Consider the following 15,922-nt stretch of genomic DNA (forward strand, 5'->3'; position numbering starts at 1 on the left):
GGAGGTTCCTTAGCCTCTCCTCATTTTTTTGAATTCTTGTTTCTTCATATTTTTCTGTTTGGTCATTTTTTCCTTCCTTCTGGTCTGCTCCCTTGATTTGAGTACCAGTTTCCTTTCCATTACTATTGGTTTCCTGTGCATTTCCATTCATTTCAATTAGTTTAGCCTTCATATGTCCCTCTAATTTGTGACTAAAATCAACCAGTTCTGTGAGCATCCTGATCACCAGTGTTTTGAACTGTGTGTGCGTCTGAAAGTTTGGCTATTTCTTCATCGATTAGATTTATTGGCTCTGGGGCTCTGAGTTGTTCTTGAGCCATGTTTTGATCTGTTTGTGCCTGTTACATATGAGGAGAGGCGCCTTAAATGTTCACCAGGGCGGGGCCACCCGGGTCGCTGGTTTGTGATGCTGTACGCGGGGGCAGGGTCAGAGAGGGAGCAACGGCAGTCCTCTCAGCTCGCCCAGTCTGCCTCACCGCTCGCCCCCGCCTGTTTATCTGGGCGCAAATGTGTGAGCCCGCCACCCTGCACCAGGGCCTGCGAGATCTGTCTCAATGCGTGTCTCTTCACTGGTTTATCTGCGCACAAATGCACAACCGCAGACAGCCAGCTGCGCCACACCTTGCTTGGGTCCGCCCGTAGCTACCCCACACCTGGGATCCGCGCCCTCGGCTGCCTGCACGCCGCCCTGGGCGGGGGATAGTCTTTGCCCGACCTGCTCCGCTGCTGGCTTCCTCCCTCTCACTGGTTTAGCTGAGCAGTTTGTTGTTTTCAGACTCCGTATTGTTTTTGTAGTTTGGTTGCATTTATTGTTGTTTTTAGATTTGGTTGTGCGAGGAAGCAAAGTGTTTCCACCTACGCCTTCATCTTGGCGGAAGTCTGTCTGCTTTATTATTTTGAGTAAGATAAAAATGCAACTGAAATGCAAAAATAAAAAGGTTTCTGCAGTGTATGGAGGTGGTGCTATGACTGATCGAACGTGTCAAACGTGGTTTGTGAAGTTTTGTGCTGGAGCTTTCTAGCTGGTTGATGCTCCATGGTCGGGCAAACCAGCTGAAGTTGATCGTGATTAAATGGAGACATTAATTGAGAGCAATCAACATTCCACCACGTGGGAGACAGCTGACACATTCAAAATACCCAAATCAAAAAGTTGTTGGTGAAAATAAAAAACGTGTCTTATTTTACAGAAAAAACTAAACAGATTTTTTGGCCCAACCCTGTGTTGCCTGGCTTCAGCCTGCACATTTTAGGGGAATGGATCGCACTAGATCGGAGGTGCTCTCAGTTCGAGGTAGGAGGAACGCGTCCAGCCGAGTCCCTCCGCCCTCAGCCCTGACCCTGCCGCCTCTCTCCCCACAGGCAGACCTGAAGAACCAGCTGGGAGATGCCGGCTACGTGGTATTCGGAGTCGTCCTTTTCGTGTGGGAGCTCCTGCCTACCACCTTAGTCGTCTACTTTTTCCGAGTTAGGAATCCTGCAAGGGACCTTGTGAGTAAACCATTTTATACTTACAGAGGATACTGCCTGATTCTAATCACAAACACACACGGTCGGAATTTTTTTCTTCGATTTTTTTGTTCAAGAGCCTCTTCCGTCCTGTTGTGATAGAAAAAGTTCCCATATTTAATTGAAACTGTTATCCGCCCTGGCTGGCGTAGCTCAGTGGATTGAGCACGGGCCTGCAAACCACAGGATTGTGGTTCGATTCCCAGTCAGGGCACATGCCTGGGCTGCAGGGCAATTCCTAGCAGGGGACGCAGGAGAGGCAACCATACATTGATAGTTCTTTCCCACTCTCCTTCCCTTCCCCTCTAAAGATAAATAAAATCTTAAAAAAAAAAGAAAAGAATCTGTTATCCCCCTTGATTCTTTTTTGAGAAAATGTGTTTTACAATGTAGTTGCATATTTACAATGAAATTGTAAATGAAAGTGAGTCGCATCTCAGGGCCTAGAGAGAGTGATTAACTACTTTTCCTAATGCAACAACAGCCTTGATAGTATTTGAGCCTTGACTTGCCAGGAACTGAATCTATAAGCTTCTATTTTAGCAAAGGAAAATGGGAAATTCAGTTCTTTATTCCTATCTCCTGCCGAATGGGATGATAGGGAATTAAAAACATTGTGGGAAAAAATACTGCTAAAGCCACTCCCCTAGTCTGGTCACATTTCTACTCACCGACTTTACATAAATGTGTTTATGAGGGCAGAGAGAAAATGCAAAACCCAGCAGTGAGGATGCCCAGGAAGCTTTGCTCCATAAATTATTCCAGGCACACTAACTAGTGGTAGAATTTTGAATCACTGGTGTAGGAAACCCATGGGAAAGTATAACGAAACGTAATTTTTTGTCCAATGTGAGCAAAATGTGAGTGGTAAGGAAAGCAAATATGTAATAACCAGTCTGTGGTGCTTTGTTTTGTGTTTTTCTTATTCATCTCTGCATAGTCACTAATGAGCCAGGAATAGAAGAAGGTAAGTGAGACTGGAGTGGGCAGGTGGTGGGCCGGCCTTGAGAGACAATGGGCCCCTCTTTAAATGTTTGGTAAAATTCATCTGCGAATGTCTAGGGCAACATTTTCTAGATCGGAAGACCTGTTCTTGCCCTTTCATTTTCATTATCTGACCTTGGTGTGCTTTAGGAACACTCAGAGGCTTCTGTCCCATCAGACCCTAAACACTTCCTCATTGGATCAGTAGATTGTTTTCCACAGTGTGCAAACATTTTGATGTTGTTAATGTTTTCTATCCACCGGCATGGTATATGCTTCCATTTATTTGTATCTTCAATTTCTTTCTTCAGTGTGTTACAGTTTTCTGGGTACAGGTTTTTGGTTAACTGTATTCCTAGGTACCTTGTCTTTGATGCAATTATAAAGGATATTGTTTTCTTAATTTCTCTTTTTGATAGTTTATTATTGGTATATAAAAATGCAACCTATATCTGAATATGAATTTTGCATCCTGCTACTTTGTTGAATTTATCAGTTCTGAAGTTTTTGGTGGAATATTTAGGGTTCTCTCTATATAGTATCACATCATCTTCAAATACTGAGTTTTACTTCTTCCTTTCCAATTTGCCTTTTCTTTTTTTTTTGTCTAATTGCTGTGGCTAGGATTCCCAGTACTATGTTAAATAAGAGAGGTGAAAGTGGACATCCCTGTCTTATTCCCTATCTCGGGGAAAAACACTTTCAGCTTTTTCCCATTGAATGTGATGTTGGCTGTGGGTTTGTCATACATGGCCTTTATTATGTTGGGGTATGATCCTTCCCTCTATTCCCACTTTGCTGGGAGTTTTAATCATAAATGGATGTTGGATTTTGTCAAATGATTTTTTGTATCATTGATATGATCATATGATTTACCATATTTTGCCGTGTATAATGTGCACTTTTTTGGCCCAAATTTTTGAGGGAAAAATAACGATGTGCTTTATATGTGGGTAGTACTAATTCTCTATTTATATAAATGTTCTTAATTCTTTTATTTGTACTCACGTGTTGAAACTGTAACTTGAGGAAGCAATAACGATATCTGTATGCAAAATAATGCCCTTGAATACGATCGTCAGTTTTGTTTCTAAACAGAAATAAATAATTGAATTTAAAAATTAAAATGAAAGATTTTTTTTTCTGAAAGTTTGGGCCAAAAATGTGGGTGTGCACTATACACTGAAGCGCATTATACATGGCAAAATACGGTATATGCTTGCTTTTTGTTTATGTTGTTATCATGTTAATTGACTTGGAAAGAGTGTACCAACCTTGCCTCCCAGAAATAAATTCCATTTGATTATGGTGTATGATCTTATAATGTATTATTGCTGGATTCATTCTGATAATATTTTGCTGAAGATTTTTGCATCTATGTTCATCAGGATATTGGCCTACAATTTTCTTTCTTTGTAACGTCCTTGTCTGGTTTTGCTATCAGGGTGACAGTGGCCTCTTAAAATGAGCCTGGGAGCCTTCCCTCCTCCAGAAATTTTTGGAGTAGTTTTAGTAGATAGGTATTAATTCTTTGAATGTTTGGTAAAACTCCTGTGAAGCCATCTGGTCCAGGACTTTTGTTGGTTGGGAGTTTTTGATTACTGCTTCAGTTTCGTTAGCAGTCACCAGTCTGTTCAGATTTTCTGTTTCTAATTCAGCCTTGGAAGATTTTATGTTTCTAGGAATTTATCCATGTTATTTTATTGCCATATAATTGTAGTATTTTCTGACAGTCCTTTTGTTTCTGACAATCCTTTGTTTCTACAACTAATATCCTTAGTTGTAGGACTTCTTATCCCTAGTCTTCAGGTGGCCCTCAGTGATGGTGGTTCTGCAGTTTTGTTCAGGGGTTCCCAAGCCCCAGGCCTCAGACTGGCACTGTTCCATGGCCTTTTAGGAACCAGGCTGCACAGCAGGTGGTGAGCTGTGAGTGAGCAAAGGTTCTGTTCCCCTTCCCAGCACCCACTACAGTCTGTGGAAAAACTGTCATCCACAAAACCGGTCCCTGGTGCCAAAAAGGTTGGGGACCGCTAGTGGTAATTTTGATGTGTTTTGATGAGAGGAGGTGAGGTCAGCATTTACCTACTCCACCATCTTGACTCTGCCTCCTTTTTACGCTCATTCTTAGATCAGGAAACTGAGGCTTGAGGCAGCATGGCAAGTAGGAGACAGAGCCAGGATTCTAACCGAGTCGGTCTGGCTCTTAAGTCCATGATTTTAATTATTGCACTACCCTGTGGCTTTCCTTGGCATAGTAAGGTTTGGAAAAGAAACTAAATTCCTAACACAGTAAGTCCTCAATTAAGGTTTCAGATAGCTTCTGGGACTTTTTACATGGAACGATGTATAACAAACCCATTTTAACCACTGGCTGCCTGACATAAACCAAAGGGAACCTCCTGTGGCCTCTCAGCAACATTATGATGAAACGTCATTGCAGGACCTGCTGTACACATGTCTTGATAATAATGCTGTTACTGTACATCTGTACTGCTTGGAGGAAAGTCGTCTAATATCTTTGGGGGAAATTTACAACTTAACTCATGCTCATCAATCTTAAAAGGGCACACTACAGGTGTGCTTTTAGGGAAAAGACACCACAGGTGGGGCATTTCTGTAGAATGTGATTTACTGTTTGTGTCCATAATTCAGCAGGTGCAAACCAGCCTCTACACTTGACGTTGTACTCAAAGTGTGGCTGTGCTGTCCCATCAGATTACCAAGGTGCTAGGTGTATAGTTCTCAGGCCCTGTCCTGGCCCCAGGTCAGCATCTCTGGGGTAGAGTTTGAGAATCTCTCGCCATAATTTTTTTGTGTATAAATAGCGTGATATAATTCCCATACCATACAATTCACCCATTAAATATGTACAATTCAGTGGGTTTTTGTATATTCAGATATGTACAACCATAGCCAGTTTTTAGAACATTTTTATCACCTCACAAAGAAACCTTGTACCCTTTATATAGCACTCCCCTCAATCTACTTTCTGTCTATGGATTTCCCATTTGTAACTTTCATGAAAATGGGGTCATGTCATGTGTAATTTTCTATGACTGGCTTCTTTCACTTGGCATAATGTTTCAGAGTTCATCCATGATGTAGCATGTATCAGGACTTTATTCCTTTTCATGGCCGAGTAATATTCCACTATACAACTATACTGTCTCTTGTTAGCCCTTCATCCATTGATCGACACTTGGGTTGTCTCCATGTTTTGACTTGTGAATAATGGTGCTGTGAACATTCATGTGCTAGTTTCTGCCTGAACACATCTTCATTTCTCTTGGGAATATAGCTCAGAGTATAGTTGCTGAAAATAATGTTTAACTCTTTGACAAGGTGCCAGACTCCTCCCCACAGAGGGTGTACCACTTCACACTCAGTGGTAGTGTGTTCTGGGTCCTGCACATCCTCTCCAGCACCTATTACCTGACACTTTGCTGTTAAATGTCCTGATGGCCATGCAGGGCTATCTTACATGGCTTTCCCTGGTGACCAAAGATGCCATGCACCTTTCCATGTGCTCAGTGGCTTTCTTGAAGAAATGTCTCTTCAGCTCCTTTGCTCATTTTTAAATTGAGTCATCTGTTTTTGAGTTGTAAGAGTTCTTCACATTATTTCAGATGTGACTCCTTGTCAGGTATATGATTTGCAAACATTTTCTCCTATTTTGTGGGCTGTCATTTAAATTTCTTGGTGGTGTCCTTCGAAGCACAAAAGTTTTAAATTTTGATGAAGTCCAACTGACTTGTTTTTTCTTTTGTTGCTCATGCTTTTTATCTCATAGCTAAGAATTCTTAGCCAGATTCTAGGTCATGAAGATTTGCCCCTGTGTTTTCTTGTAAGAGTTTTGTGGTTTTTACTCTTACATTAAGGTCTTTGGTCCATTTTGAGTTACTTTTTATAAGAGGTAAGGTCCAACTTCATTCTTTTGCATAGGTATTCCTGATCTGCTACAATAGTAAATTATAAGGTATCACACCTTGTGTAAGTTCTACTTTGCTCCCCACATTTGGTGGATTTGTCGTAGAGAAGCAGGGATTCACATATGGATACCTTCCATAACAACTTGGGTTCATTCTCTGTTGGTTAACTTTTAAATGGGCCACTGTGCATATACAAGGATGTCAGACAACTGCTGGTTTCTATGCCACACTTGGTTTGCCATATCGTATAGTCCTGACCTACCTACTCGGAACCAGTCTTTTGAAATTCTTTGAGAGGTAAACTCGGCTTGGGAACAGAAACAGGATGAAATAATTAGAGAGGCAGGGTATGGAAGGCAATAAGGAACATTTTCAGAATTATTTCACCATCATTATTTCATTATTTTAAATTGTAAATGCTCGCTTTATTATACAGGTTTAGATCCAAAGTGGGACTGTCTGGTCTGGCTGGTTTAGGCATTGTCTGTTTTTTCATTAAGGGATTGATACTTGGAGAATTCATTGTTGTCAGCAGAGATCTGAAAGATTTTGTCCACACTAAGTAAAGAAATAGAGCCTCTTATAATAAAAGCGAGTGAAACGGACACGACCGTGGACAGAGGGCCTCTGTCTGGAGGAGCAGAGCATCCTGTGTCTCCCGCAAGAGGTCTTGTTGTTCTTTGCCTGGTGGGATGCCCAGTGTGTGAACATGCACTAACCTAGCAGCTATCTTTCTAGACCAGTCCTGGGATGGTCCCCAGCCATGGATTCAGCCCCAGATCCTACTTCTTTGACAACCCCCGAAGATATGACAGTGATGATGATCTTGCCTGGAACATTGCCCCCCAGGGACTCCAGGGAAGGTAAGCCCCTCCCCCGTGTGAGAGGCATGGTGAGGGCTGCCCCAGTGAAATGGACTGCAGCAGGAAAAACCGCCTGCACGGGAGCCCTGAAACCAGGGCTGAGTGAGAAACCTGCACGCGAGGCAACCTGTAGCCAGAGCACAGCCCCTCCCACAGTCATGTACTTCTTACCTGGGCCAGGTCACAGGCACATTCTGCAGACAGGAGGGTGGCAGCCCCTGGGGCTCCTGTCTCCTTTCCTCAGCCACACACCACTGCCCAGTAATTGTCATGTCCCTCTTCCAAACTGTGCCTCTGGGACTTTGAGGCCCCTAGGATGAGGAGGGGAGGACAACTGCCAACCCAGTGCTTGGTGTCCCCAGGACCTCGCACTGTTCTTGTGGAAGGGAAGCTTCAGGCCACTTAGAAGTAAAAGCTGATTGTAGGCAGTCCTTTATGGGTTTAAAGACCTATCATTAACATTTTATGTAAAACCCTTCCTGTCCCCTCCTTCCAGGAGGAAATGAAAAAGAAGATGTAGAAGCCCTGAGAAAACCATAAAAGAGCTCTGAAGAAAAGGGCCAGTGTTTTAGGGACTGGGGAGTGGAGTGAGAACCTGGGAGAACACACTGCTTCCTAAGTGGGCCGGGTAGCAGAAGGCCTGGTCAGATGGAACAAAAAATGGTGCTTGGGCAAAAGCAAAGCAGACCCATCCAAGATGTAGGGGATATGGGTCATCCGGAAGTGAGTCCATAATGGAGAGCCCATGTCCAAAGTTGTCCTGACCTTCTTCCTGTAACACTGTTCCCTTACCCAGTCACCCGGCTGCACTTCCTGCTTGCCATGTATGTTCCTCTGTGTGCACCCTCACCTGCCAGGAGCAGCAGAGCTGAGCGAGTCCTCACTACCTACGTGGAGGAAAAAAAAGACCCCTGTCCCTCCACAGAAGGAAATAACAACAATTGCACATTATCGAGTGCTCATTGTATATTAAAATACTGTTCTAAGCATTTTATAGGTATTAACTTAAAAAAGCCCGACAAGATAGTCACAGGTGATAAAACTGAAAGTTACCTGTCCAAAGGCACAACAGTTAGAGAACCATTTGCCCTCTGTGTTGGGATTCAGATGCGGTTTGTTGCTAACATTTTGTTATACACTGTGATTGGTTTATGGTCCAGTAACACTGTACTGGTGAGCTCTGAAGAGCTCAGTAGACTGTTGTGAGTGGACTTCTAGCTACTGCACAAAGCACTGTCTGGTGGAAAAATGGGCGACAAGAAGCTGCCTTTAAAAACCTTGAAATTGCCAGGAGTTCACACAGAATCCCAGTGCTATTTACCTAAAGCAGACATGTCATTGGTAATAAGCACAGTGTTTCACTGAAATACCTCTTTCTTTTTAAGTTTTGCTCCAGACTACTATGACTGGGGACACCAAGCCAACAGCTTCCTGGTTCCAGCAGGAACTCTGCCACCAGACTCAAGTTTGGATCCTGACAAGCCCAGCCATGGGCAGCACCAGTGAACGGTTTCGTGGACAATTCCTCGGGTGGAAAACTTCAGGAAGACTAACTTAATGACAGCTCACTCTTTAGGGCACTTTTCCTTAAGAAGTAGGACTTGATTTTTATTTGTTATAGGTTTCTAAGGGCTCCACAGGACTAAGCAATAACTTAGAATCTAAATTTTAGATTGACAAAACCTTAGTTTAGTACTAAAAAGGGAGCCTGGCTGCCTATTTCAGTGGGTATAATTTAAACTTCAAAAATTCCATACTTTTATAAAAATGTATTTTATATAACTTAAATAGTAGTGCTAAAATATAGCAGGGGGTTTTGAGAATGTTACTGCAATGTTACAGTTTGCACAGACTTTTATGCATAACTCACTTTAAAAGTAAACAGTATATGGTCTGAGGGCTTTTTTAGGCTTTTGGACTAAAGCATTCCTCGAATCCTTACCTCTTCACTCGGATCCTGGCCTCCGCGCTGGCAGCCTCTATGCACGGCTCCAGTGGCGAGGGTGACACTCTAGCAGAATGTCAACAGGCCAAGTATGAGCTCCCTGGCTCCTTACGGTTTAAGACCCAGATAGTTGGTCCCTCCAAGAAAACCAATTTTGCCAAAAGTCTGGTACTCTTCAGGAGGGCGCTAGTGGGTACACTCAGATGATGATGTCGAAGGTGTTGGTAGTGCTGACTCACACCCGTAAACCTCCTCCGCTCCCCTCAGAGGTGTACAGCCTTTCTTCAGCTCTGTGAAGCGGAATTACCTCAGGACCACAGCAGGGGCGCGCCTTTCCCGCGCACGGAACGCCCCTGCCGCTGCAGGAACTCCAAGGGGCTCTCATAGGGGGTCAGTAAGAAAGACCCCGGGGCCCTTGAGCCGGAAGGCAGCATGGAACCCTAACTGGTTCCCTTAATCTCCACCCACATTTAAAACAACACCCTTTATTTTTCAGTAGCTGGCTCCGCGGCGCTTCACGTGGGAGAAGCGCGGGCTCCCTCACGTGACTTCCGCCTCCACCACGTGAAGGGCACTCCGGGTTGGCTGCTGCTGTGTTCTCTAATTGGAGAGCAACACCAGGAAATACTAGTTCTCCAACCACAAGTGCCATTCCAAAATCTCACATATATGCTCGTATTCTGCAGTTGTAAAACTGCCTGTGATAGGAGATTGTGGCTCTTTACGGAGGCTACACAGAAACGAGGTGCGAAAGGAAGTGGTGTTGGCAGAGGGGCAGACTCTGCTCTGACCGGAGTCTCGCCGCTTGGGGAGGTGAAAGGAACTCGGTCTTGCCCGAAAGTCCCGCCTCCACGAGGAAACCCCGTTTTGCCCTTCAGGAATAATTCATCTCTGGGCACTGATTGCACAGACACCAAGCCCACCTTCTCTCATCTCGAAGGGATTTACAACTGGATCTATCTCCAGTTTTAAACAGGCCACGACTGGGTTTTCATTTGTGCAGAGCATCTCTTCCCTGCATTTAACCCTCTTTCTCGCCTTTCAGTTTGTGGAAGAGTCATACATCATGTAAAATAGTTACTTCAGGGGAAGTTCTGCACTGAAGCAAATTTGCACTGATTATTCAGGTCACCCTAAGATAGAAGTTGTTAATAGCTCTAAGAACACCCCTGCCATTTGTCACCCATCTTTGTGACTGATCCTTAGGGGAATTTACAAGCAGAGCTGGCATATGCTTGGAGCTCCTTTAAATCAGGCTTTTGGGACATGCTGCCCATTCAAGGATAGAGATGTTTTTAAAGAATACAGTGATTAAAATATCACTAAAACTATGTAGTTATTACATCTATCCTATGATACTTTATTATTCTGTTATTACTGGCAAGAAAATTGAAATACCTAGCATTTACTGGTAAAAACCATAATCTGTTTTTGTGATGAAGCTACTAGTATTTATTTGAACTATTCTTTTTTCATTAGAAAGGATAAAAATGTTCTAAGTGCCCATTTTTCTCTTTTTAAAAATAACGCTAAAGCACATCTAGAGTATTAAACACATCTAGAATATTAAAAACTATGTATCAAACTATTTTTCTCTTGTAATACATGGTCATATACACCCTGTGAATATGGGGCAGATTTGGATGGAAAGGAAAACCAAAACTTCCTTTAGTTTCTTGTGCTGCTAAGTACACTAACAAACAAAGCAACTCCTTACGTGGAATGGTTAAAGGCTAAGAAAAGGCAAGGAATGGCGATTTCCGTCCTGAAAGCACCCAAATGTCTTGATTTTTAAGGACACATGAGGAAATTAAAGGGAAGAATGTACGGAGAAGAGCCAGTATCCTCGTGCATTTTGTACCATCACCCATCTCTCCTGATTCCCCACGAATTCCAACGCCTGTCAGGTTTCTGAGCAGCTGTTGGAATTCTGTGGAACAGCCAACTGCAGAGTGGACATCTTCAACTCTTTCTCATTTTTACAATTAACCCATTTAATTGAGCTGATGATTAAAATGTCCAGGGTGTGTTACCCACAGGGCTGTGGACTCTTAAATTTTATCTTACAATATACACAGCAGTCACAGGACACTTCCCACTTGGGCATGTCAGGCACGTGGTTAACTGCAAGTTACCATGTTCAGCTGCAAAGGTCAGGCAGTCTCTAGGACACTGTCAGGGGTTTCCTGTTTTACAGAAATCCCCAAGAACTGCTTTCAGTGGCCTTGAGCGCTCAACCCCTACTGAGAGGAGAGGACTAAGCATTAGTGCACCCAAGAGTGAGAAGTGCTTTGAGAAAAGGGTTCCCACTTATAGTTAGTTACCCAATGGATATCACTACAATATTGTTTTTATTTTTGACGATAAAGGTGAACTTACATTAGAAATAAATGGATCTAAATATTTGAAACTTTATCAAGATTTCCAGTGGAAGAGACTTGGTTAAAAAAAAACACCTTGCGCCCCTTCAGACTGCAGCATGGTAAAATGTAGACTCATGGGATCTGACTGAAAACACAGCTAATACACATTTCCATCTTTCACTCCACATGAGGGAGAATTTTACTTATCAAAAACATTTCTAACTGTGCATAGGGCTACTTCAGACCTCTCACAGTCCACAGGGAGGAGCTTTTGGAAAGCTTCAGGCAAACAGTGGAATTCTCATCAAAGACTATCAATGAGCCCTGGCTGGCGTAGCTCAGTGGATTGAGCGCGGGCCTGCGAACCAGAGTATCGCGGTTCGATTCCCAGTTAGGGCACATGCCTGGGTTGCAGGCCAGTTCCCGGCAGGGGACGCATGAGAGGAAACCACACATTGATATTTCTCTCCCACTCTTTCTCCTTCCCTTCCCCTCTCTTGAAAAATAAATAAAGAAAATATTTAAAAAAAAAAAAAAAAAGACTATCAATGAGCTGATTAAGTGAGGAAACATTTATTTAGAAAGGGACACCGAGGACGAGGGAGTGGAATTCAGTTATTGTCTACCAAGTGCATATTATATGATGGACACCGGGCTTGGGACTTGCCATGTGCCCCGGGTCCAGTCTGCAAACTCAGCAATACCCTGAGGGCAGCCCTCCTCTTGGCCCTTAGCAGAGATGTGGGAAAAGCCCTTGCACCAAATACCTTGAAATCCTCTGTTGCTTTCCCATACCTGTCCCCAGCTCCTCTGGGCCTGGGCACTGATGGCATCCATCCAGTGTGGAGTTCTGAGACTTGCTGCCCAGGTCATCTAGTTGGGCTTCAGAGTCCTCAGATCCAAATGCAGTGACTCAGCAAACCCTAAGGGTGTCTGCCCAGTTCCCCCAAAGCTGGACTCCTTGGCCTGTGGCTGGGGCCTGTCCTTTGTTTTCCTGGAAATAATTACACCTTGCCAATGTTAATCCTGTAGCCTGCAAACCTGGCCTGCCCTTTGGACCTTGGCTGCTCTACCACTCAGAACATTAGACCCTGTCTCCAGGACAGATCTTCTGCCGCCGAACTTGAATGTGGTCAGAACAGGAGCCCCGAGGGCTGCTCTCTTCAGCTAGATCTGTGGCCTTCCTTGGCTCTGAGCCTCAATTTCCCAGGAACCTGGTCCCCTACAACACAGCTCCTCCATCTCTTTACAATTCCAAGTCAAGGTGGTCCTGGAGGGCATTAACTAAGGTATAAAAGGGCATATTTAGGATAAACTGACCAGGACCATCTGGTGTCAAGTACTCTTGGTGAGTTCACTGGCCCAGGGTCTGGGCATCAGGTTTGCTGACTAAAACCTGTCCATGGGAGCAGCACACTTCCCCATTTGGGGGGATATGGGGTGAAGGAAATCCATGTAGAAAATTAAATTATATCAGAAGGTGAATGCTCATTTTGCACTGACCAGGGGCGTTACATGGACAATTTCAATCCATCTGCGACACCTGGATGGCGCCATCAAGCAGACACTAAGCCGTTCAGATGGAGGGCACCTCCACTGGACCTGCTTCTGTGTGAGCTGTTCCCCCTCAGTCGATACTCTTCTCTGGGTGCATCTCTCTAAACGAGATGGGACCTAGTCTGGCTGCAGAATTCCCCTGTTTCACACTGGCAGGAATCCCTGTCTGTTTTTTTTCACATCCCCAACTCCTAGAACAGTGCGTGTAGTCAGACCCTGTTCTTCCAGTGACATCGTCTAAGCTAACTCCTTGTACCTGCACTTGCAGCCACCTGTGCTGACTTAACGGGTATAATATTTATAAATACCCAACTTTTGGACAAAATTCATACTGGAATAAAAAAGGAAATAAGGATTCTACATGTAGTTCTCAAATTAGAAGCTAAATCTTAGAAGCAATGAGGTAAAATTCTATCTATATAGACATGCCATGTCTTGCCTCTCCCCTCACCTCTTGGGAAATAACACAACAGGCAGTAAAAAGAAAATATCTAGTAAAGTATCAAATTAAAAGAACAGGGACACATTAAGTGGTTAAAAATGCAACCCTAGTGAGAAGACACTGAGTAGGGCGGAGTTTTAGCATGATCCATAATGTTAAAGGGTTTTTTAAAACCCATGTGGAATAAACAAGAACAACTAAAGAAAACTGTAAAAGAAAATGGAGGGGGAATGAGTTGGGACCAATGAACCAGATATTAGAACACAGACCCCGAGTAATGAAAACAGTGAAGTGCATCAGTAAATAGACCAGTGAAATAGAAAGAACCCAAATACAGAGCCAAGTCCTCATGGGACTTTGGGTATGATAAATGCAGCATCTCACACAGGTAAGGAAAGGAAAACAGTCCAATAAGTGATACTGAAGTAGCTGGGTAACCATCTGGGATACACTCCAAAGGAATAAAAATTTAGATCAAACAAACTAAGTGGTAAAAGTTCCAGAAGAAAATATAGGTACATTATTGCTGTGGAGTGAAAGGGCATTCTAAGTATGACTTACAGTCCAGAAATCACTAAAGCAAAGTCCAAAGATGATACATTGGAAACATTTTTAGCTCATTACAGTGACAGGACTAACATCCCTAACCCGAGAAAGCACTCCTGCGAGTTCATGAATCGATCAACCACACCGTATGAAAATGAGTGAAAGAAAAGAACGCAAAGGAAATACCAAGGGCTCAAAGATTAATGGGAGCCAACCTTGTAATAAAAATACAAACTAAAGTACACGGGTGTGTAATTTGCATATATCACAATGGCAAATATCAGAGTTTTGAACAACACCTGTGTTGTAAGTTGGTGGGTGAGCAGGCATTGTCTGAATTACAGGTGGGTGTGGGGATGGGCTGCTTCCACCCATGGAGGGCAATGTTCTAAAGTCTTTCAAACCTACAAATGCAGATGGTCTTTTATCCCCAAATCCTACAAGTGCATAATTATATGCATGTGAAATGATATGTAAGAGATTTGGGAAATACCCAAATTCCCATTAATAGGGGACTGGTTAAATGATTACATGTTCATATAATGGAATACCAAGCAGTTATAGAAAAAAAGAAAATGCGAGTAAGCTATCTAGTGACATGGAATTCTGCCAAGAAAACTTAAGTGGGGGAAAAAAGCAAACAGTATATACATGATACCACTCTGTGTAAAAACTAGGGAAAAAATAAGACTTCACGTTCCTATTTGTTTATATATGTCTAAAACAGTATGAATGAAGTCATAAGGAACCAAGACCAGAGGTTATTTTTGGAGAAGCAGGGGTAAGGTGCGCAGTATTGGATACAAAGAAAACATTCTACCACAGAGCTTTTCTATTTTTTGGTTTTTGAATCATGCGAATGTATTACCTGTTCAAAAACTTAAATATACTTAAAAAGCCTGATAACTCAATACAATTCAAAAGACGCTCATTTTGCACTGACCAGGGGCGTGCAAAATGCTGAAAGTCCCCAATAGTTAGTGGAATGGTAATAGACCAACTTATAAAATGACACAGATGTAGCGCATTCTGAGGAGGCCTTAGAGTCAGACTTCCTGGTTCCAGATTCCGGTCCCACAACCACCCAGGGATTTGTGAGTGTAGATGCAGGACTTAGCCTCTCTTACCCTCAGCATTCGTGTCTGTGAGCAGAAGTGATCATATCTGTCCACTGCGCAGCTGTGAGGGTGGAATCCTCCATGTAGAGCCCCTCACCTGCGGGCTGCCATCATGATGAGAAGGGACAGCCTCAGACTACTCAAGATTTCCTCCTTTCTCCACAAATTATAATAAAATCCTCATCTCAAAAAAGGAAACATTGAAAAAGGAGGAAAAAAAACCAAAAAAAGACGACAGAAACATTTACTTTAATTCACATTTTCTACTATATGGTGGGTACGAGAGGACATTACTTACAATTCTGTTCAAAATCAAAGGTGCACCTGTAGCTATTACTTAAAATAAAGCACCCATAACTTGCATGTGTGTCTGGGTTTTGTTTTACCGAGTAACTTCCACAATCCCACATGCCCAGTCTGCTCTGGTGAGCATCTATGGTTTCTGCAGGCACCTGAGCTTGCAAACTGCGGAGAGGTTTATGGTGTAGCCCAAGTTCCTAGCTGAGGCAGTGCTCACGAAGACCAAACCAGCTGTCCTTTCTGAGACCCAATGAATGGCCTCTAGGTAAAGATGGACAACATGGCGCAGGGTTTTGGGTACACAGAGACTGCAAGTACTGAGTAATTCACAATGTCAAAATGTTTGACTTAACCAGATTTCAAAAC

The 15,922-nt window shown here is 43.2% G+C and overlaps 1 protein-coding gene across 1 annotated transcript in view; it reads left to right on the top strand.

The window, feature by feature from the left end:
• GPR137B (G protein-coupled receptor 137B) overlaps positions 1-11,910 on the top strand; it is a 45,755-nt gene extending 33,845 nt beyond the window's left edge. Inside the window, exons 5-7 of the mRNA XM_037168160.2 lie at positions 1,363-1,491; positions 7,161-7,285; positions 8,671-11,910. Of these exons, the coding sequence (XP_037024055.2) occupies positions 1,363-1,491; positions 7,161-7,285; positions 8,671-8,791 (375 nt within the window). The 3' untranslated portion in view covers positions 8,792-11,910. The remainder of the gene's footprint in view (positions 1-1,362; positions 1,492-7,160; positions 7,286-8,670) is intronic.
• The last annotated feature ends 4,012 nt before the right edge of the window (positions 11,911-15,922 follow it).

The sequence above is a fragment of the Artibeus jamaicensis genome, unplaced genomic scaffold (genome assembly GCF_021234435.1).
Source record: "Artibeus jamaicensis isolate MK-2021 breed Jamaican fruit bat unplaced genomic scaffold, CSHL_Jam_final contig_473, whole genome shotgun sequence".
Classification (NCBI taxonomy): domain Eukaryota; kingdom Metazoa; phylum Chordata; class Mammalia; order Chiroptera; family Phyllostomidae; genus Artibeus; species Artibeus jamaicensis.